This window comes from Pan paniscus, chromosome 8, assembly GCF_029289425.2.
Source record: "Pan paniscus chromosome 8, NHGRI_mPanPan1-v2.0_pri, whole genome shotgun sequence".
NCBI lineage: Eukaryota > Metazoa > Chordata > Mammalia > Primates > Hominidae > Pan > Pan paniscus.
In genome coordinates this window covers 61,432,463-61,455,942 of record NC_073257.2, presented here as the reverse complement: position 1 = coordinate 61,455,942, position 23,480 = coordinate 61,432,463, and the positions used below count along the sequence as shown (strand labels likewise).

Genomic DNA, 23,480 nt, shown 5'->3' with positions numbered 1-23,480 from the left:
ATCACCATGTCGAGATGGTGGTAGCTGTTTCATCTGCTGCCAGATCTTGCTATTTACTGTGTGGATAAAGAAGCATGTATATTTCTACTTCACAAGTTTAACAAAATATTTTGATAACTGTGTGTTAATACTACTGATTTCTACTATGATCCTTATCTATTTTAGATTGGGGATTTAAAAATCTTATTCTGAGAAGAGAGTGATAGGCATTCCTAGACTCAGAGGCTCCCATGGCACAAAAACAGTGACCGAGCTGGACTATTGGCTGGAGGGGCATTTCCTATTCCTGCTCCAAGGCAGAGGCTACTGCAAGGGCTGGACTGCAGGGCAGACCGGCTTTGCCCACATTCCTCTCTGAGACTTACTAGCATGGGTCGTTAGGCAAGAAACCGCACCTTACCGCACTTTGTTCCCACACTCTGTGGGGAGGATTATAGGAGAGAACACTGGGTATAATACCCCAGCATGTACAATGGGTCTAATCACAGCCAGCTTCTGGTGGAATCCAGGATGACAGGGGCTTCCTTCAGCCCTGTCTTCAGAGAGGCTGAGAGGAACTGAACAGCCTCCTGGCTGTGACGGTGATTTCCTTCCCCATCAGTCACGTGGGTCTTGTCCTGTCCCCAGAGCCTTGGGTCACATGGCTCATTGTGCCTGCTCTGCCAGCAGCCAGGAGCCAGGAGCCAAGAGCAGAGCGCCAGCATGAACTTGGGGGTCAGCATGCTGAGGATCCTCTTCCTCCTGGGTAAGTGGGGACTGCGGGGGTCTCTGGCCCGGGGGAGCCTCAGTGGGCAGGAAACTGGGGGAGCCTTAGCCCACTGGGGCTTGATCCCTAAAACATAACTCTGTCCCTTTACACAGATGATGTTTCTCACTTTGATCTGGTAGTGAGCAATGATCTTGTTTGTCTCATTCCAGCTGCAACTTACAAATGCTTCTGAGCTAAAGGAGAATAGGAAGGGTCATGGCAGAAGGAGCTTCGGGCTTGGGATCCAGAAACATCTGGGTGTAAACTGTGGCTCCATTGCTGATAAACTAGAATAAGCATCTGAAACTCCCTAACTTTCTGAACCAATGAGATGTGAGATAATCATGTTTACTTTTTGGGATTTCGAGAGAGTTAAGTTAAATTTAATTAAGTCAAATCAAAATACTGACATAGAATGAGAACATGTAGGCATGTAGATACTGGTATACATTTAATGTTGAATCAGAATTCTCATGCAGTGAAGCAGACTCTTTGCTACTCAGAGGTATCTTTGTTTTTAAAAATTATCTTTAATGCATTCCTTGAAAGAAGGAAGAAAGGAGAGAGGCAAAGACTAAAACAAAGTAGGGCCAAATGGAGGGAGAGAAATATAAAGTCAGAGAAGTAGACAGAGAGGGAGAAACTCAAAGAGAGAGAGAGAGAGACAGACAGAGACATAGAGAGATGGTTAGAAATATGCATAGATGGAGACAGAGATGGAGAGAGACACATGCCTTTACGAAGTCCCCTCTGATATCAACTGTTGTTTCCTAAAAAGGCAGCATACGTCCCTCATATATACAAAGACGTTCCTTCCCAGAACTTGCACTGGGCCAAGACTCAATGGGAAGCAGTCTGTCGCCAGATTAAATCTTGTGTCTCCAGACCAGTAGGTTGTATCCTGAATGCGGGCAAAGTTAGTGCTGTGGGCAGGTTTCCATCTAAAGTCTGCACTAAGCAGGGGAGAGCAAAGACTTTGGCCTTGGGAGTCAGCATGTTAGACAGCCAGCCAGCCACATCATCCATCAGTTTACACATGGAAACGGGCCGTTGGCAGTGACTATGAAGGGATGTCAGGCACCAGCAAGCAGCAGTTAAGGGTGTGCATGGTGGTTAGATGCAGTGTGCCTGCCCAGAGATGTGGTGGAGGGTAAGAGAAGTTGTAACCCTTATTTCTGCTTTTGACTTATCTGGATAAACAAACTAGTCTGTCTGGTACAAAAAAAGGAAGTTAAATTTAAGAAATCCAATGAAAAATGTGCAAATTATATAAACAGGCAATTCACTGAAGAATCACAGACAATAAAACTTTAAAATGTCCAGTCTCACAAATAATAAAAGATCTAACACCACCTCGCATTTTTTAGTGTGTCGATGTGCTGGGTGCTCTGCCGAAGATGTTACATGAGCTCATTTGGTCCCCACAGCAACTCTGTGCAATAGGTGCCACAATCACCTGCATGTTCTAGATAAGGTTTTAATCACTGGGCCAAGGCATCACAGCTCGTTTCTGCTTTCATATACTATTGATAGAGGTACACAGTGGTTAGGAGTGGGTATCCAGTACGAGACTCCCTAAATGTTCATCCCTGTTCTGTTGTTTACCAGCCTGGAAAACTTGGACAAAGAATTAATCCTCTCTGTGCCCAGTTTTCTCATCTGTAAGTTGGGGACACCTCACAGGACTATTGGGAAAATGAAATCTGTTACCACATTTAAAGCACTTAGCATGGGATGTGATACGTGTTGAGCACTCACTATTGGATATGAGGGGACTCATCTATTCACTCTCTCCAGAGGGCAATTTGGCAAAATCTGGGTGTCAATGTAAGCAAAATGTAAGATGTTCATAACCCTTCACCCAGAAATTCCACCTCCAGGAATATAACCTGATGAAATAATAGGGTAAAAGCCTCCCAAAATATTTCACAGGGTATTATTCAACACTGCCAAAACCACGGTGGAAACCAGAAACAAGTGACTATCAGTAGGAATTTGACTAAGTTAATTATGCTTTAGTATTTCCAACAATATCCAATATATTTAGTTGAAAGACATGCCTTTCTATGAGCTGACACGGATGAAACAGAAGTGATGAAGTGATAGTTACAGGTTAGAGTTCCGTAGTAATATTTTGCATGTGTTTAGTCTCCTTCTTCTTCCTCTTCTTCTTCTTCTTCCTCTTCTTCTTCTTTTTCTTCTTCTTCTTCCTCCTCCTCCTCCTCTTCCTCCTCCTCCTCTTCCTCCTCCTCCTTCTTCTTCTTGAGATGGAATTTTGCTCTTGTTGCCCAGGCTGGAGTGCAATGGCGCGATCTCGGCTCACCGCAACCTCCACCTCCTGGGTTCAAGCAATTCACCTGCCTCAGCCTCCCGAGTAGCTGGGATTACAGGCACGTGCCCCCGCACCTGGCTAATTTTGTATTTTTAGTAGAGATGCGGCTTCTCCATGTTGGCCAAGCTGGTCTTGAACTCCTGACCTCAGGTGTTCCGCCCACCTCGGCCTCCAAAAGTGCTGGGATTACAGGCGTGAGCCACCGTGCCCAGCTATCCTTTATCTTCTTAGGAAAAAGAATTATACAGCATCTTCGTTTCTCTGTATTGGCATTTTTCATAATGATTGTATATGTTGTTAATTCCAGTAAGTAAATGTTTGTGAACAAAAAGCGAACATGACAGCCTGTTGAAAGCAAATGAAGGAAACGTTGGGCTTCCCCTTTATTGACTGGAGAAAGGGGCCTAGAGCACTATTTAGTGCAATCTACTGGCAGATGGGGGTCTGTGAGGGTGGGTGACTAGGCCAGTCACCCAGGGTGTATGAGAACTGTACCTCAGGGGACTTGGGGGGCATGGGGGCACTCTCTGTCCAGTCCCTCTGTGGCATCCAGGATCCCAAGTATGACTGGGGGACCCTGGGATGAGAAGCCAGGCCAGTCTTTCCCACACACAGAGTAGGTAGAAAGTTTTTAAAGAAACAGTATTTGAATATTCTTTAAATATTTTCAAACACTGAGATTAACGGAACAGACATTTATGGAGCCAACACTCTGAATTACCAAATGTTAAATTTTTTTCTAGATATATATTTAAAGGTAGGTAGCTAAATCAATGTATCCATCAGAGAAACAGAACATAAGAGGTGGAGTTTGGCTCTCTTCCTCCTCTTGTTTTCCTCCCTCCCCAGAGGGAGAGGCACCCCAGGGTTGGCTGTGCTTCCTTCCTGGGTTACTTTGCAGCTGTTAAAAACTGCAGGAATCCGCCATAGCATACTGAACACGTTGCATTATCTACCCATTCTGATAATATGGGTCAAATGCATTCATCCCAACTACTCTACAAGTTTCCGCAGAAACACTGCCATTTATCTGATTATTTATCCATTCCCATACTGTCAGAATTTAGGTTGTCTCTAACTTGCAGCCTGATGGCTGATGCTTCGATGAGCCCTCTCACCCCACCTCCTGGAACCCACCTGCAGCTGTTTTTCTAGCTGACACCCCTGGCAGGGGAAATGTCGTGTCAATTCTCCTTTTGTTGGATATTGCCAAATTGCTCTCCACCAGGGGGTTGTGGCCATATCTGTTCCTTACATACTCAGTAATACTTGATACTGCCCAACTTCTCAATTCTTGACAATTAGAGAGGTATAACATTTTATCTCAAAGTTTTTATTTTAGTTTGTGTCTTCCTAATTACTATTAAGAATAACTACTTTCTCTCCATTATCAGACAGCCCATTCTCCTTTTCTGTAGATTTCTGATTTTATATGCCTTTCTCCCAAGTTGTATTTGATTATTGGTCTTTTATGTAGTATTCTGGATATTAATTATTTGTATGTTTCATGTGTTGCAAATATCTTCTCTCAGTATGTTGCTTATCTTTTATCTTTGTGGCATCTTTTGTTGTGAGAAGTCTTTCAGTGTGATGTAATCACATTTATTGGTCTTTTCCTTTTTGTGTGCTTGGTTTTTCTGTGTTAAGAAGCATTTTAAAAAGTTATTTTTACTTTAAAGTGGTTGCATTTTTTATGATTAGGTCTTTAATTTATTTGGAATTTATTTTTATTTATGGCCTAAAGAAAGGATCTAATTTTAATGTTTTCTGTATGGGACATCAGTTGTTGCAATATCACCTGTGTAATGATCTTTCCTTTCTTTGCTTTGCAATGATTCTATATTGCAAACATATTCTATGTCTATTCTGTACCCATTTAATATGTCTGAACCATTAATGGGCTTCATCTTCTGTGCCACTTTTTGCATCTGTCTCTCTTTGAATCATGCCACAATGTTTTATTTGCTATAGCTGACTAATCTTGATAGCTTGCAGGTGAAATATCTACTGCTTGTCACTGTTGTTGCTAGAATCGTTTTGGCCCTTAATTCACTTCCTCTTACATGTAACACTCTTTCCTGGAAAGTGTGATAAAATTTCACTTCCTGAGAGCCGACCGTGGGCCAGGGCTGCTCTCAGCACTCCCACGTGGACCCTGTTCATTTCTCAGCCCCAAGGCAGATACTTTTATTGTAGTCATGCCCATTTTTCCAGACAAGGAAACTGAGGCACAGAGAGATTAAAGTAGCAGCTGAGTGGCCCAGTTGGGATTCAAACTGAGGCATTTTGATGCCCCAAAGCTGAATTTTTAGCTCTAATGACAAACTGCTTCTTAGTCGGGAATAGAAAGGACATTGAAAAAACTGAAGTGACTTTTTAACTTTTTAAAAAATTTTTTTATTTCAAAATAATTCAAACTTTCAAGAAAAGTATAAGAATAAAAATAGTACAAAGAACACTCATATGACTGCCTATTTTAAATAATTTATCATATTTGCTTGATAATATATTGCCTCTTTCTCTTTCTCTCTCTCTACACACACACACACACACACACACACACACACACACACAATTTGTTTCCTGAAACAATTGAGGTAAATTTTGTATACCATGGGGTTTCTTTTAACCCTTAAATACATCAGTGTTTATTTCTTAAGAATATATATACCACAGTACAATCATCAACTTTAGGAAATTTAATGTTGACAAAATACTTTTATATAATCTATTTATCATATTCTAATATTTTCAAAGGATCCAATAAAGTCCTCTATAGCCTTGGTTTTGCATCCAGGCCAGGACCCAATCTAGGACAGGTATGGGGGTGGGTGACCGACTGTGTCACATTAGCATTCCTTAATCTGGTACAGCCCCTGGGCCTTTGTTTGTCTTTCACGATAAAGATATTTTTGAAGCGCACAGCTTTCAAACCCCACCTTTTTTCCCCACAGAACATTCTTCATCTTGGGGTTTGCCTGATAGCCCCTGGTGATTTGATTCAGGATATCCATTCCCTTCCAGAAGACTGCATGGCCAACACTGTCCTTCTCAGCTGTCTACACTTAGAAGCACGGGATGCCTGAGGAAGGCTGATGTATTTTTGCCATCCTGATAAAAAAAACCTTAAAACTAGGTTTTGGATTATGGTTGTCACAATTCTAAATAAATTTCTACTTAAATATCAACCAATCAGTATTTTTAAATTTTGCTAAAATATTGATCTAAGACTAGCTATTGAAAATATCTGGTGAAATTTCTAGGCATTTTATTAGAGGTCTGCATCTTCCTTTTAAAAAAGCTGTCATATAAAATATTCCTGTGGACTCTAATTCCATCCAAAATGTCAGCCATCTATCTCAGTTTTAATTCTGTTGGCAAGCATCTGCTGAAATCTATGTATTATTATAATCATGATAATAAGAGAGATACAATATCACTTTAATTACATTCCAGGGCCTAAAACATTCTTCACTGAAGGAGCCAGAGTTATTGAAGAGAGCAGAGTCTTTTTTTTTCTCCCTTAATTTATAATGAAAAGATGGCAGAGGCCTGGGTAAAGAGAATTAAATTCGTTTTTATCTTACAAGTCAAAGTCATCACTTTATTCCTTGGGTCTGAGTCCCTGAGATCTTTGTAAAAATTTTTCCTGACAGCTGTTCCCCTGTTCCAAGTTCCTGCCAAGACAATAGTTCAGAATCACGTGGTGTGTGAATGTTAGTAAGGAAGAATCCTTGGTACATTTGTTTTATTTTGCTGCATAACAAATCTCTACAAACGTAACAAAAAACGAATACACCAGGGTCTCTTGCAAGTCAGCAGAAGGTCAAGGAAGAGGCTGAAACCTCAGGTAGGCAAGAGATATTTCCTGATAGGGCAAGAGTTCCCCTAATGACTTCTGCCCATTTTTCTAAATGAATTGCTTGCTTTTTTCTTTTACTGTTGAATTTTAAGAGTTCTTTATATACTCTAGATATGAGTCCTTTGTCAAATATGTGGAGTGCAAATATTTTCTTAGTCTATAGTTTGTCTTTTCATTCTCTTAACAGGGTCTTTTACAGAACAAAAATGTTTAATTTTAATTGCCTAACTTATTAATCTTTTTTTTCGTGGACTGTGCTTTTGATAGCATGTCTGAGAAGTTTGCACCAAACTCTAAGATCTCAAGATTTCCCCCTAAAATTTACATAGTTTTATGTTTTATATTGAAATCTATGATCAATTTTGAGCTCTTTTTTGTATAAAGTATGAATTTAATCAAGGTAATTTTTTAACCTTGGATATCTAATTGGTCCAGCACTGTTGGTTGAAAAAATGATCCTTCCTCTATTGAATATATTTTGCCCCTTTGTCAAAAATCAGTTGGTCATACTTGGGTGGGGCTAATTTGGGGTTCTCTTTTCTTTTCCACTGATGTGTCTGTCCTTCTGCCAATCCCATACAGTCTTGATTTCTGTAAATATATTAAGTCTCAAGGGAGTAGAGTGATTCCTTCTACTTTATTCTTCCTTTTCAAAAAAGATTTTTCGCATTTCTCTTTCCTTTATCTTTCCATGTAAATTTTAAAATAATCTTTTGTACATCTACAAGAACAGTCTTGCTGGGCTTTTGATGGGAATTACATTAAACCTATAGATCAATCTGGGGCGATTTGACATCTTTATCATGTTGTGTTTTTCCATGAACTTGGTATGTGTCTCCATTTATTAAGATCCTTCTGGATTTTTTTCTTCAAGGTTGTGCTATTAGACTTACACCTGCATAATTTATGAGTGATCGTAAGTTGTGTTGTATTTAAAGTATTTCTTTCTGTGTATAATTGTGAGCATATGGAGACATCATTGATTTGCATATGTTAATCTTATTGTATTCCACCACCACATACTCTAAAGAGAGTTATTTTTCAGATCTCTCGAGATTTTCTACGTTGACTGTCATGTTCTCTGCAAATAGGGTTAGTCTTATTTTTTCCTTCCTGAATAGTATGCCTTTATTTCCTCTCATCTTACTAGGCTGACAAGAACGTTAGTACTAGGTTGAACAGGTGTGGTGACGGCAGATATTCTTGCTTTGTTCCTGATCTTAGTAGAAAAGTATTTTGTTTCTCACCATGAAGTTTGGTTTTAGCTGTAGGTGCTTTTGCAGATATTCTTTGTGAAGTTGAGGAAGTTTTCACAATTGTTCATGGAAGCAGTTTTATGGCTACCTTGACACCTCTGTCAGATGACTCTAACTCTGTGTCATCGAGGTGATGGCATCTGTTGATTTTTTTTTTCATTCAAATAGAGATTGTCCTGGTTCTTGCTATGACAAATAATTTTCCACTGAAACCTGAACATTTTGGATTTGATGTTATGAAACTCTGAATCTTATTGACATCTTCAGTTTTAACAGGCCTCCTCAGATACCATTCTGTCGAGAGAAAAGGGGCATTTCCTCATAATTGCTAGGGGGGTGGAGCTTGACATCCTCTCTGGCCGCCACTGACACCTGGTGGGAGAAGGACTCTGTGTTACTGTGGGGTGGGGTGCAGGCTAGGTTCTAGGACATAGCTCTAGAACCTGCTCAGTAATTAGCACTTGTTTGAGTCAATTATTGCCAGAAGTGGAACGTCAGCCTCGGGCTTGGGTGGGCTTCCCCTTTAGCCCTTGCAGATAGCACCCTGCTGGGAGTACCCAGGCTCATCACTGCTCTTCATGTGTCCCTTGCTGACACTGTGGGGTGGGGGTAGCCTCGTGGTGGCTGGGCAGTGGAGGACGTCCTGACTCTTTCCTAGCAGGAAGGGTGAGAGGCACCTTGTCACTGCCAGGAGCAGGTGGAAGAGCAGGATCCCACAGGGTCTCCACTGACACCCCTGGGGGCGGGGACTTTTTTATTCATTGGGCATGAAGCCCTCTCTTCCCCATGTGACCCTCTGACACCACCCTCATTGGGGAGTGGGGGCTCCTTATACCTGAGCAGTGAGAGTGGAAGCCCAGGTCTCCACTCGGCCTCTGTTGATGAGGGTGGGGCTTGGGGTGAGGGCACAGTTTTTTCTGTGCTGTTTGACCGTTGTGGAGTGGTTATCACCTAAAAGTCTTGTCTTCTTAGGCTGAACCTTTCCCAGTCTTTGGCTTATGGGAGCTGGCTTTTCTTGGGGCTTCTGTGTCTGTGCCCATTGGCATTACAGGGTTGCCAGCTTCTCCGGTTCCCATCTGGGACATCTGAGGCAAAAAGAAAACCCAGAAATTCACTGCCCTGTTATTCCTGAGTTCTGAAGGTGCCTAGCCAGTCTGCCTTCTTCTCTCCATTTTTGGGGGTCTTTTTATATTTGTTTTTTAATATAATATTTAGGGATTTTAGCTATGCTTAGTGAGAGGAATAGGGAAAAGTAAACCTATTTCATCTTTCCAGAAAAGTAAGTTTGAAAAGAGTTCTGGAGGATGGGTGATTCAGAGTAATGCTCTTTGGGGAGGGACCCTGGGCTGGCAAACCTCCCTCAGACACACAGTCCTGATTCTAGAAGCCCCTGAAGGGAGTCTTCCCCATGGGGTGAAAGAAGGAGTGGGGATGTAGGCAGAATGACTGCTGGGGAGTCTCTGATCCTCAATCCCTGATGAGGGTCACAGCTGGGTGGCTATAAAGCCGAGCCCCACCGACCAACACACACTCAGCAGACCTTTTCACTAGCTCCCAAATTAAACCATCTCCACTTCCTCTTTAAAGTCACTATAAGCATTGTTGTCACATCTAGACCCTCATTTATCCACCACAATTGCTTGAACTGCTCCCTTTATTAAATTTGATTCCATGAAATAACTGGATAATGGTTCTTAGTGAGATGGACTGGGCTCACTCTCCCCTGCTTGTCTGAGTGAAGCAGATGGTCAGTTGGGGAACTCCTGCCTGGACCCCAGCTGCAGCCAAGCCCTGTTCACACCTTTGCAAACTCTTTGGCCATGTTATCGAGAAGTCACTCTTCAGGGCAAGAGGTGAAGGACCTGGAGCTGGACCCACAGGCTGTCTCAGAGGACTGGGACACACAGACACCCAGAGCTTTCTCTTTGATTAAGCAAATATCGATTTTCACCAAGGTCTACTGGCACATGAAAATAAGTAAGTCAGGCTCCAACCTGAGGAGCTGACAGTCTACAGGGGACAATTGCAATGCAGTGTGTTAAATACTGAGACGAAGGACTCACAGAAGAAAAAGGAGAAGCTCTTGAACCAAACTAGAGTATCCAGGAAGGCTTCCTGGAGGAGGAGTCTTATTGAATGCTAATTGCGTACATCTCTGCCTAGGTGAAATCCTTCAGCAGCTTCCTATTGCTGCCAGCAAGTACTAAAGTGTTTACTGTGTCACTGGCCTCCTAGCCCTGTCACGAGCCATGCCCTGTTATTCCTGCTCCCTGGTCTCAGGGAACATCCATCAGGTTACTGTCCAGCCTCCTCACATGTCATCTGTTTTGCATGGGATGATGCTGTTCCCCTCCAGGGCCATAGAGATACTCCCACTCCCCTCTGTACTGTCACCACCGTCAGGGGAGAGATCTGGTCTTGCTGGGCCATTGCTCTAGAACCTGCTCAGTAATTAGCACTTGTTTGAGTCAATTATTACCTGAAGTGGAACATCAGCCTCGGGAGCCAGTCTGCAAGAATGGGACAGGTGGCGTGGCATCCTAAGAAGAGAGGACAGCCTCTGCTAAGGCCCCGGGCAAGGGCAGCATGGACTAAGGGGTTGTGCAAGAGGGGAGAATGAGAGGTGACATGGGCCAGCAAAAGAGGAGGGCTTGATGAGCCCTGGGAGGACATTGGGCCTTATTCTGTAGGATTTTAAACAGCCTTACAGGAAGAGTGCCTGGCTGCAGTGCCCCAGATGGGTTGGAGGCAGGGAGACTTACTAGGAGAAGGCAAATGGATAGTCCAGGAGAGGGGAGGCTGGCTGGATTTGTCCCAGGCAACACCAGCAGGGTCATGTTGGCTTCTGAGGCCCCAGGGCACTCATCTCTCACAGCTACTTCCCTGAGGCAAGCAGTGTGTGGCCTGAGCTCAAGGTGTGTGGCTGAGTAAACTGGTGTCCATCCCAGCTCCTGGCCAGCCCATGCTTAGCCCCACCGGCATACAGTGTTGGACAGGCAAGGCCAGGGCTGTGTGGCAAGGAGGGCTGAGCAGACCCAGGCAGGGCTCCCTGAGCTAACCCTAGAGTCCTAAAGAAAAGAGACCCTCCCAAACCGCAGATGAGCCCTGATTGTTGAGTCACATGTGACACATTAAGATACTTTGGTCAGTTTGTAATGACTGTTCACCCTCCATGCTGCTGTGAGACTCTTCCTCGGAGCCAGTGACTCAGGCTCAGGCATGGAGCCTGAAGAGGTCACGTCACTTCCTGGGGCTTTCCCATGAAAAGAGGCCACTGTCCCCAAGAGAGGCCCTTGTCCTGACACTGGCTCTAGGACCCCACATACACACACAAATGCAAATGCAAAGACTTTTCTTCTTTTTTATCTTGTCAGGAAATGTTTTGAAAGTTCAGGAACCGGGTCAGCACTCAGGCAAACAGAGAGGGAGGTTTGTGTGCAATGGCTTAGTGCAGCTGAAAGTGAGGACCCGAATCGGGGAAACCACAGCCTGTGGCTGCCCTGGGAACTAGAGAGGGAGGGAGGAAATGCTTTTATTTCAATTTCCAAAAGACCAGATTCCCAGATAACTGCACCTGCTCCCTCCACCTGGTGGTTTCCTCTGGGGACTGAGCATTGCCCAGAACTCTAGGAGAAAAGCCAGGGCTTGGGTAAGGGAACTCGCTGGTGAGTCTGATGGCTCAGGCGCCATCCTTGGTCCTGGAGGGTCTGTGGTTCAAGGTGGCCCAGGCCAGGCCTGGCTTCCTTCTGCTCTACTCATCTGACCCTGCCTCCCCTGGGGGCAGGCAGCAGGGCTGCACCTCCCCCTCTGGAAGGGGCCCCTGAAGAGTGGACTGCAGGGCCATGGGGTCAGGGGGACTTCGGCTGGACCATGCGTGGGGCTTGATCTATAACTTAAATATTTAGACATGTGGCATGCTGTAGGCTCTGCAAATGTCAGGAATTGTCTTAAAAAGCTAACTAGAGTGGAGATGCCTAGCACGGATGCTGGTGCCTCGCAGGGTTTACAAATGATCTGTCCTGGTAAGTGGAGGCTGATGGGTTTACTAAGGGGCTCTGGTGCAGGCTGTGTGCTGCCGTTTCCTCTGCAGCATCATGACCCCTTTCCCATGGTCCAGGACAGCTGTCATCCCACAGCCCTGCTCCCTGGATGCGCACTCCCCTCGGTCAGGTCCCTCAGGACTCCAGAGCAATGCTTCCAGAGGCTGAAGAGCACAGTATGAATATTGCATGAATAATAATAACCCCACCACTTAGCGGTTATGCAACGCTTTCCTCTTCCACAATACTTTACCATCATTAATTAGTTATTCTGCACGGCTTCCAGCCGCCCCTGCTCTCTCTGCAAGGCATGCCCTGAGAGTTGCTCCTGCAAACAGGCCTGTCCTGGTCTGAAGCACCAACATCAAGTGGCCAGGCCCCTCTTCACTGGGATTGTACAGGCTATGGGAGGCCTTGGTTTGGCCATTTCTCGAAACAGCAGAGGCTTGTGCCCTTGCTGGGGAGCGCCACCTCTTTTCTGACCTGAGCACCTTCCCAGAGTGCCTCCCGGTGTGCTTGGCTCCCTATTTCACTCATGGCCCCTAGGAAAGTGGCAAACACCCATCTCAGGTGGTGGCGTGTTTGCTTGTGGAAGGGCAGCTGCTGCCTGCCCCTCACTCTGTGCACACACTCTTTCCGGGGACTTGTCCAGCCATGCTCTGTGTGCAATGGGGTCACTGAGCTGGGAGCCATGTTGTGTCTGGTCCAAGGCCACAGGCTGAGCAATGGGTGGCAGAATGGGGACTCAGATCTCTTGGTTTCAAATACCCTTCCCTCCCACCCACCATGGGAGTCATGGTGAGGTTTCAGATCCCCACAGAGAGGCTCAAAGGTGGGACAAGTCCTTTCCCCAGTGAGTAGGGTCGGCTGGGTGTCCGGCTGTGGGGCCTCTGATCTGGCTCTCCCTGGATATCACTGTCCACCCAATCACGACAGCCTCAGGCTCCTCCTTGTTCCAGAACCCCCGTCTTCCTCAAGGCTTCAGCAGCCCCTTCCCAGGTGTGGCTCAGTGCTCACATGTGTCACCACCCCTGGTCAGAATGGACCTGGGACACCAGGTGGGGGGGGGGGGCCCTGCCCCCTTGGAGGAGCTCCTAGCCCTGGTTCAGGCCCAGGCCAGCTCTCCGCCTCCACCCCTCCATTAGCCTGAAAAGGTATTGATCAGTTTGGCTTCTGTGAGCTGAGTGTTTTAATCCCACTGTGTGAATCTTTAAGAATTAATTAGCAAAGAGTGCTCAAGAAAAACAAAGTGGGCACCAGTTTTGATACCTCCTGGTCACCCGCCGTTATTGTTTCCCTCTTAATTATGATGCTATTTCTGGAAGCTAGAGGCAAGCTCCCTGGTGCATCTCAGCCTGGGGTGGCCTCTGCATGGCCCTCCGTGGCCTCCTGCTTCTAGTTCCTGCCCAGGGTGGCGTGCAGCGAGGAGAAAAGGCACAGAGGCATTGTAGCAGGCAAGATATGAGTGGCCAAGCACTCCCACCTCTGGGAGCAGGGTGGCCGTAGGACTCTCCCCTCTGCTTTTCTGAAAACCTTATCTGTCCACAGTGCCGGCCACATCTTATGCCAGTATCCCCAGCTGCTCTGACCCTGCTCAGCTTCCTTCTTTAGCCCTCAAGCCCTCTGTACCTTCTTGAATCGCCTGGCTTTTGCTTGTACCTTGTCCTCTGCCTGGTCACATTCCCTGTCTGGGCACATTCCATTCCAGTCCCTGCTGCCACCTCACTGAGACTTTATTAGCTCCAACTGGTCCTTTTGTTTTTAATTTAAATAATGATCTCTCCAGGGGAGCTTCTGTGACACTCCCAGGCTGGGTTAGGTGCCCGCCTTGGCCCACCTGGCTGGCTAATCACTGTACTTTCACGCATTAGCAGGGACCGCCGTGTGTGGAATTCCTTAATCACTGCCTGTCTTCCAGAAGCCTTAGCGTCAGGGTCGCAGGGGTCCTGAGCTGGAGTTGCCAAGCAAGTGGTCTGCTCTGACACCACGCATATTGTCTTTCCGTGGATGGGGGGCGGTCCATGGAAATCAAGGAGTTGTCTAAAAGCTCCCAGAGTCCCCCTCACACCACCCCCTACCACTGCTTTGCACACCTTTTTCCCATGTGTTCCTTTTGTACAGCTTTGCCAGGTAGGTTTGGGTTCTGCCCCAGCCTAGTTCCTTGCACAGAAAGCAAGGACCACAAGCAGGCATGGGAGGGGTCGGCCGACGTCCTGTTTAGAGTCATGCTCTGATAAGACTGGAGGGTGATTGAGGAAGAGAAATCTCAGGTGGTTCCGGGGTTTGAGGTGGGGACTCTGAGATTTCTGCAAGTCATGGTCTAGAAGTGTCTAGACTCCAGCAAGAGCCGAGCGATGCTGGAAGTAGGAGGACTGTGTAGCCAAGGCCCATGACCTATGCCCCTGCATTCTGCTAGAGAGAGGGCTGAACAGGTGCTATCGCACTTGGGGTAGGTGCACTTCATTTCCACTTTCAAACAGCCCCGTGGAGTGCCTGAGAAGCAGACCCATTTGTGAACCCTGAGGCAGGGGCAGGGGCAGGGCCCGCCAGCACCCATATCACCCAAGCCAGCTAAATTTAAGAAGTATAACTTGTGTTTCACTCTGACCCCAGGGTCCACTAACATTGCAGGGTAGCACAGGATAAATGGGCAGAAAGGCAGGGTTGTCTCTGGTGAGTCTTTTATATGTCAGCATCCTGCATCCCCATTTTCAGATGAAAAAAGGGAAGCCCAGGATCAATCTGCTGTGTAAAGCATAGCTGGACTGTCTCCCTTGACTCTACACATCTGATTTCTTTTCTGAGCCTCTTGGCTCAGAAAAGTGTGTGCCAGCTGGGCCTCCAAGGCTCACAGTGGGCTGGAAGATGGAGCCACTACCGTGTACATGGTCTCAGAGCCACAGGGGAAATGCTATCGCCCCCCCTTGTCTCTCTGTGGCTGAACTGTACTTGGATCCTGAGCTCCGTACCACTCAGTACTTACACTAGATCTTATCTCTTCAAGCCATTTCTGGTTTAACACTCAGTTCAGACTTCTCCCATCCACCTTTCTCGGCATCCCCCAGGAGAAGAGTCCAGCTTCCAAGGGCTCTCATGCATCATCTCGCTCTTGGGAGAAACAGCTTCCTCTGGGTTGTTTGTGGCCTTCATGCCATAGAGCAAGCTGCAGACTGGGGCCAACAGTGCGGGGGAGAGGTGTGACACATGGAAGGGGTGATCCTGGACTGACGAGAGCAAGGGGGACTTTCAGAGGAGTGGCTTTGAAGGATAAATAAGCACTTTCCACAGGGATGAGGGAAAAGCATTGCGGCAAAGAGAGCAGCAGCCTGTGCAGAGGCCAGGAGCCGTGTGTGTTGCATGGCTCGCACGTCCCAGTCCAGCTTGTGTGGGGCTGTGTGGTGTAGCTCCTCCTTCACAGCCAGCCTTCTCTGCTCCTATCTCCCAGTCTCCAGTGATGCCCTCTCAGGACCCACTACCGAAGTCATTAGGACTCCTTTGGTTGCAGATGACAGTTACTGAGCTCAGATAAGAGTAAGAAAAAGAAGCTATTTCCTTACTGAGGTGACTCAAAAGTCCAGGGAGAAGTGCTTCGGGCACAGCTGGATTCAGAAGCTTCAAAGCATCTTTAGGACTTGGTCTGGGCTCAACCTTCTTCAGCAGGGACTTCAGTCTGCAGGCTCCCTGCAGTGGGCAAACGCAGGCCTCCCTTGGCCCCATAGCTCTCAGCTCTGGAAGACATTCCTGCTTCTCAGTTTCCCCTGAGGCTCTGAGTTGGGTGTCACTGGTCTGAATTGGATCTTCTGCCCCACCTGTTGACCAATCACAGTTGACAGGAAGAATAAATGTGCTAATTGGTCAGGCAGGGTTCACACATTCCCCAGGAGCCAGCCCTGTGGGAGTCACGTGGAATGCCTCCTGGTGTGCTTGGCTCCCCACTTTGCCCATCACCCCTAGAAATTGGCAGATGCCCATCTCAGGTGGTGGTGTGCTTGCTTGTAGAAGGGCAGTTGCCACTTGCACCTCACTGTATGCACACACTCAATTTGGGAACTTGCCCAGCCATGCTCTGTGTGCAATGAGGCCATTGAGCTGGGAGCCATGCTGTGTCTGGTCCAAGGCCACTGGCTGAGCAATGGGTGGCAGAATGGGGACTCAGATCTCCTAGTTCCAAATATCCTTCCCTCCTACCCATCATGAGGTCATAGTGAAGTCTCAGATCCCCACAGAGAGGCTCAAAGGTGGAATAAACCCTTTCCCCAGTGAGTAGGGTTGGCTGGGAGTCTGGCTGTGGGGCCTCTTGTTGCTCAGAGGAAAACTGAGGTGCTAGTTAGGAGAGGAAGGCAGGCCATGCACCAGTGTCCACTCTGCACCCTGTTCCCACTTCCTCCAGCTTGTGAGACTGAGGCTTGGGGAAGGCGCTGAGCTTTGCCTGTGACACTCTGATCTTTTATTCAGTGTAAATCTTGTCTCCCTGGTCACTCTGTGAGCTCCTTCATGGGGGACTTGGGTCTCTGGTTGCTCTTTGATTTCTCCTAGGCACTGGGGCCCCCTGGAACACCCTATAGGCTCTTTATTTACATGTGTGAGCCCTGTTAGGAGAATAAGGAAGCCTGTCCTAGACATTCAAAGCCACTTCCTCTAGCTGAGAATGTTGGAATTCATGAGCTCTAAAGTTAGGAGCCATTCTGAAACATTTAAGTCCCAAGAAGACTATGGCCGTGAATCATTGACAAACACTTAGGGCAGCCTCTCCCTATTTTTAGTTCAAATACTTATAGAACGACATCTGAGTGCACGCACGCCTACTGGCCCACAACTGGGAATCCCACAGCCTGATTCTGCCCAAATAAGGGTGGCAAAGAGTGCCAGTCCCCCATCAAGGGTGGACCCAACAGGTGGACAGCTCAGAGAGGCCTGGATGCCGGGGATGGGCTCTCAGCAGGTCAGATTCCAAGTGAGATGGGGCAAAGCTAGGCCGTGCCTTCAGCTCTCTCCAAAATAACTCATCTCAGCTTGTGTAGAGCAGCCCTGCCATCTTCTTCCCCAGGAGCTGGGGCGGCTGCCCTCCCATGTTTCTGGGGGACCATAAGACAGAGGGACATCCACTCTTGCAGAGGGCTCCTTGCTGTTGGGAGAGCCACTTACAGAGCAATCTGTGTGCTGCAGGCCTGAGGTGGGAATGGCAGCTGTGAGGGGGCTGGAGCCCACTATTTTGTCAGGGAGGCACAGAGTACCAGGTCCAAGTGGGGCATCAGGGAGAAAGCAGAAACTCTAGAATCTAGAGCCCATCGAGTGCCCTTGTGCAAATTAGGAAAAGCTCCTATGGTCAGAGGCTGATCTGACCACACATGGAAGCTACACAGGTGGAGGCTGTGGAAAGCCCCCGCATCTCAGCAAGTCCTCTGGAGGTAGCCCTCTGCCCTCTGCTCTCTGCTCTAGGCAGCAGCAAGGGCTGTATTCTGGCTCTCTGACCCTGCCCAGTGTGAACAGTTCAAGGGAGGCGGTCAGCCAGACTTATGCAGTCGGTGGTAGCAGTCAGATGGGGTGAAGCCAGATTTGGCCAGAACTGTGCCTATTATGGCCTCAGCAAATCTACAGGTTAGAAGGGTGCCTGCTTCACACAGCCTTACCTCAGTCCCCTAGGACTCTCCTGTGGGTGCCAAGCTCCCTCCTCCTTCTTGCATGAGATCTCGGAGAATTCCCACAGAGAAAATGCAGTGCAGCTCCTGCTGGTCCTCGTGGGCTTCCTCCTGGGGTCTTCCACAGATCTAAATGCAGCCGAGGCACTCCAGAGACCTCTGGCTGTGATGTCCTAGCAGGCCTGCTAGGGCCAGCCATCCTCCAGCTACTTTACAGAGCCAGGGGACATCAGCCAGTGCTGGAGGCTTGCAGGGGGTCTACGGCCCAGGGGGCCCTCCCCAGCTCATGACCCTAGCAGGATGCAGGGGCGGGGCCGGCCAGGCTGCTGTGCTGAGCATGGACCCTCACCCAAGGGCTCATGAGTGTGTAGAGTCACAGCTCCAAGCACAGGAGGGCTGCATGGAGGGATTTCCCTCCCTGAGGAGGGGAAAGGCTGCCGCCGTGGCTGTAGGGCTGGCTCGCAGGAAGGGCTGGGCCCTTGGCTGTTTGAGTGCACAGCTGGGTTATCTGCCCACGTTGGTCTCCCTGCAAGTGACTCAAGGTGGTGGTGGAGTTGGGGTGGCAGTGGGAATTCACTCAGTCCCTAAGTCAGACCGCAAAAATAGAGCCTCTTTGGGGCCAGGGATTAGGGGAAGCCTCACAGCTTGGAGGGGACACAGGATGGGACATAGAGGATGGTGCCTAAGGGACTGGCCTCTTTTTGGGGGTGAGCTGAACCTCAGCCAGGGGTCCCAGCCACAGAGAGGGGCAGAAGGAGCTGAGGGTTCAGGGCAACACATTTGGGGGGGGTGAAGTCAATGAGGAAGGACGCAGGACAGCCTGGCGAGAATGGAGACCTTGATGCTGTTGGAGAAACCAAGGCCAGGGCTGGGGCCTTTTGATGTTAGGGCTTTCTCCTCTTCCTTTCTCTTCCCTCTCAATGATGGTCTGAGTGACTCAAGCACAGCCTGAGTGTGTCTCTTGAGTGTCTCTGTGTGTACCTCTGTCTTTCTCACCCTTTCTAACCTGAGTCCTTCCTTCCTCTCTGCTCGGATTTCATCTCAGGCTAGCATGAAGTTTCCATGCCAACACTGCAGGTGAGAGCAATGCCCACCAAGGGAGGATGGGAGGGGGGACCAAGAAACATGCTAGTGTGGCAGGGGGAGGCCGTGGGGTGAGGCTGGGGCTCAGGGGTCTGGCCCCACCCACTGAGGCCCTGCCCTCCCCTGTCCTCCTGCCTTCTGCCCAGTAAAGGCAGAGAGAGATCAGAGGTGTCAGCAAAGGGTCCCATCCCAGGAAAGGGTGAAGACGTAGCACACACAGCTCTGAGTTGGGAGCGTCAGTCTGGAAATGAGCTCCCACCCACAGCCTTCCATTGAATATAAGCCTTTGCCCCATGTCCGGAACGATGTTCAACCTAGCTGGAGCAGCAGGATTGATTTAAAAAAAACAATAAGACAATGGAATGAAGCTGATTGGGGCTTCAGAGAACAGACAAAATCAGAGTCATATTGTGTGTGGTGGTGTCTGTGTGTGTGAGCAAATGTGCTCACATGGGGCTTGTGATCTGTGGGAAAGAGAGAAGATAAGTCATTGAATTTTCAAAAATATCTGTGATTAGAACAAAGCTGAGAACTTTTGCTTCAGAAAAAGCTTGGGGAATCTTTACCAGTCTAAAAAATTAGACTGCCGGAAAAAATTCTGAACTCTAGCAGGACAATTCCTCTCTCCACCAAACACACACAGAGCAAAGCTGTCCCCTGCAGAGCTCCAACCTACCACGCCACTCTGGGCATCACTGAGTGTGGTCAGCAGACAGGGTTGGGTGGAGGATGTCTTTGCTATGATGCTTCCTTCATCATACCATCTGGTCTTTCCCAGTGAAGTCACTTGCTTCCCTTTGTGAGAAACAGGAGTGGTAGCACACTCTCCTGCCTTTGCCTGGAAGTTTGAACGTGAGACTCAGACTTGGATCTCACCATTTGCCCATCCCCAGCCCAAGTCCATGCAGCCCTAGGGCTTGATGGTTTTGGTGGTGTTGTATCTGTTAGTTCACTGGATTCACATTCACGTCTGTAGGCCTTCTTGGACTCTCAGTGCAAACCTGCCACTTCCCACTTATCTTGGCTCTTGGGCAAATTAGCAAGACCACAATGCCTCCCATTCCTCATTTTGCGAATGGCAATAATAACAGTACTTATCTCACAGAGTTATTGCTGTGAGTATTACATATATTAATGCCAGCACTGCACCCAATGTCCGTCTCAGAGTAAGTGGCCAATAAATGTGCACATTTCTCTCCAAGGACCTCACCTCTGGATCACTATTTTAGGGCGCTGTTTGTGAGCAGTATCTCCTGTCTTAAGGTTTCAAGGCCTGGCTAGAAGAGTGAGGGACCCTTACAGCATGCTCTCTTTCCTTCTTTCTTTCCTTCCTTCCCTCCCTCCCTTCCTTCCTTCCTTCCTTCCTTCCTTCCTTCCTTCCTTCCTTCCTTCCTTCCTTCCTTCCTTCCTTCCATTCACCAATGTCTATTAATGCCTCCTGTGGGCCAAGCACTGCATCAAATGCTGGACACTATACCATGCAGCCCAGAGCGAGACCAGCCAGAAGACGTATTGATGTGTTAATATGTGAGAAGCTTTTAGGATGGAGCCTGGAGCAAACTAGTGCTATGTAAATGTTGTTACCTATTGACATGGTCAGTTATGGCCGGCAAGCACCACGGCTACGGAGCACACCGGGATCAGCTCACCCAGGTCTGGGGAGTCAGGGAGGAAGTGGCATGGAGCCAAGACCAGGTAAAGGAGGAAGGGAAGAAGATGGGGTCAGGCAGAGGGTGTGGCCCCGAGGCAGGGCAGGAGATGCCCTGGCTGTGTGGGGAACTAGAAGCACCAAAGCCATGCTGAATTAAGGAGGGCCTTGGGAGCCACAGGGGAGCCTGTGGAGCAGGCTTGGGTCAGAGTTCAGGTCTTGGAAACTGTGCTGAATGGCTGACTGAACTGCATTGGGTGGAGACGCGTTCCTGGTCTGAGTTTTGAGGGAAGCTCTGATGTCTCAGCAAGGCTCCAAGACACTCCATGGCAATTGGGAGCCCACCTCTGTGCTCCTGGGGGGTACATGGGGTAGGCTTTCCCAGGCCTCTGAGACTGGGTAGCTGGGACCACAGCCAGCTCTGTTCTAACCAGGCTCTGGGGTTTCTTTCTTTGCAGATGTAGGAGGAGCTCAAGTGCTGGCAACAGGCAAGCCCCCTGGGGCTGAAATTGGTACGTGGCTGCCCATGTTACTCTGTGCACAGGGTCAGGGGCAGGAAGGAAGCTCCCAAGACAAGCAAGCAGAGGGCCGCAGTGCTGGAATTGGTTCCCTGCTGTCAGCATAGGAAAAGGGGCACCCTAACCTCCAGGTCCCCCAGAGCAGCTGACAGCTTTATTTCGGGGGAAAGGCCTTGCATTGAAGCTCATCCACACAGGGGACATGATACCTCAGGGCCACAGATGCGTGGCTCCAGCACCCACTGAGCCCTGTCCCACAGCCATGGGCCCTGACAGCATGCTCTGCCAGGCTCACAGCCCTCATCGGTGCCTCCCTCCACCTGCGAGCTTCCAGCCTGTCTGCCCCTTAAGGGCCTCATCTGCTGGCCAGGCTCAGTCTGCATGCCTCACCCTCTGAGAAGGCTCTGGACGCCCATGACTCTAGGCCAACCCAGCCTCTCCCGTCATGAGCTCCTTCCCTGTCCTCCCCAGCTGACTGCAGGCTCCTCAAAGTCCAGACAGGCCTTGTCCATTCTCCTGTAGTGTTCACCACAGAGCAGGCAATTAACACACACCCAATGGATGAGTGGATGAATTAACGAAGGGATCAGTGAGGAAGGGCTAGGAGGCTCAGGTGGCCAGAGAAATGAGCCACTCACCTTTTGGGCAGGGGTAGCCAGGTGAACTTCAGGGAGCCTTGAAAGGTGGCAACAGTTTCTACGGCTGAAGGAACCAGGGATGGTGCTTCTGAAGGAGGGGATGGGGTGCAGACAGAGGCTAGGAGCAAAGGGACTCATGGGAGAGTAGAAGGTGAGGCTGGCTTCAGCCAGTGGGAGGTGGTGTGTTAAGGGCCACATGCATGCTTTGGCCCTCATCTGGAATGCAGAGGGAGCTGCAGGTGACTGAAACCCGGTGTTCAATTCCTCCCTGCGTTTCAGATTTCAAGTACGCCCTCATCGGGACTGCTGTGGGTGTCGCCATATCTGCTGGCTTCCTGGCCCTGAAGATCTGCATGATCAGGAGGCACTTATTTGACGACGACTCTTCCGATCTGAAAAGCACGCCTGGGGGCCTCAGTGGTGAGGGATGTGGTGCTCGGGCCTGGCTCTGCCCCACACAGCGAGGCACCGAGGGCCACCCCGTGATGCTGGCTACAGCAAGAATGAACCCACAAGCGCAGAGCCCAACAGGCTGTAAAGGAAGGCAGTGACCTCTGCGTGTTTCTGTCTCTCTCACTAACCCTTTGCCTCTGTTTCTCTTTCTTCTGTCTCTATCTCTCTCTGTCTCTCTATTTGTGTTCCTTTTTCTGTCTCCCTTTCCATGTCTCTGTCTTTCTGCGTCCCTTTCCCTCTGTACTTTTCCTTTCAGTTGCTCTTGGCAGTCCTGAGAATCACATTTCCTGGTGAAAGGTGGGAGAGGAACTAAAATTGGCTTCACACAGAAATTTCTGTTCTCTCATTCAAATGATGAGATCAAATAAACCCAGTCCCAGTAGGCAGAGAGGTTGGTCCTAAGTGTGGGTGGATGGTGGGAGGTTCTGTTGACACTGCCTTTGTGGATCAAGATGAATTTTTTTTCATAAATTGGGAAAGTCCTTCTCAAAGCAGTACTGAGTAGGCCCTCAGATAGAAACTGAGCTGGCTGACATGCACCATGGCACAGCCCTCTGCCTCCTTGGCACCCAAAGTGCAGTATTGATTTGCATCCCTTCTCTCAGGGTATCATCCCCAGACTCATCCTCTGTTGTATTAGATGGCTCACTGCAATGACGGTGCAGTTTTCCATGGGGTGCTTCTGGGGAGAATAGAGCCTCACTGCCTTTCTGGAAGATGTGATTATGATCCGTGAAGATAAGCAGAAGGGGCTGGTCTGGGCCGGGAGATGAGGAGGCTTCCGAGATGCTGGCGTGTGCATTGCCCGAGGGGCTTAATAGGCCATGGGAGTTTGCTTATCCTGGAGTTTGCTTATCCTTGTGTATCCCCACAAATAAGGGGAGGAAACAGCCTCTTCATCACTTAGCAGCCAGGTCCCGGATCTCTCGAGGGCAACCGTGAGTGAGAGGACCCAGGAGAGGGAGGTGAAAGCTCTAGGGAATGCTCTGCACCTCTTGTCACACGACCCCCTTCCTAATGCCCGGCTTTCTCTGTTTAGACACCATCCCGCTAAAGAAGAGAGCCCCAAGGTAAGGTCACTGCCCACACAGTCAGGGAGGGGTATCGTGTTCTCTCCTGTCTTGACCGTGCCACTCCCTTGCCTGTCATCCCCAGCCTTCTCTGCACTCTGGCATGCTTTCTAGGTGACTAGAATGCACCTCGTGGTCCCCTCCTTACACTCTCTCCTCCTCTGGACCAGTGGGCAGGTGTCACAAGAGTGAG

The 23,480-nt window shown here is 48.6% G+C and overlaps 1 protein-coding gene across 9 annotated transcripts in view; it reads left to right on the top strand.

The window, feature by feature from the left end:
- The first annotated feature begins 647 nt into the window (after positions 1-647).
- Positions 648-23,480, top strand: part of TMEM273 (transmembrane protein 273) — a 33,702-nt gene continuing 10,869 nt past the window's right edge. For 4 of the 9 annotated variants that reach the window (XR_008954522.1, XR_010113182.1, XR_008954520.1 and 1 more), the window contains exons 1-3: positions 650-745; positions 21,067-21,120; positions 22,044-23,287. Coding sequence is in view for 5 of the 9 variants with exons in the window: in XM_003809033.5 (XP_003809081.2) it covers positions 703-745; positions 21,067-21,120; positions 22,044-22,184; positions 23,257-23,287 (269 nt within the window). In the remaining 4 variants the exon portion in view is untranslated. Of the gene's footprint in view, positions 746-21,066; positions 21,121-22,043; positions 23,288-23,480 lie in introns of all 9 variants that reach the window. The other 5 variants (XM_057298887.1, XM_063607377.1, XM_003809034.3 and 2 more) reach the window with 2 other exon arrangements.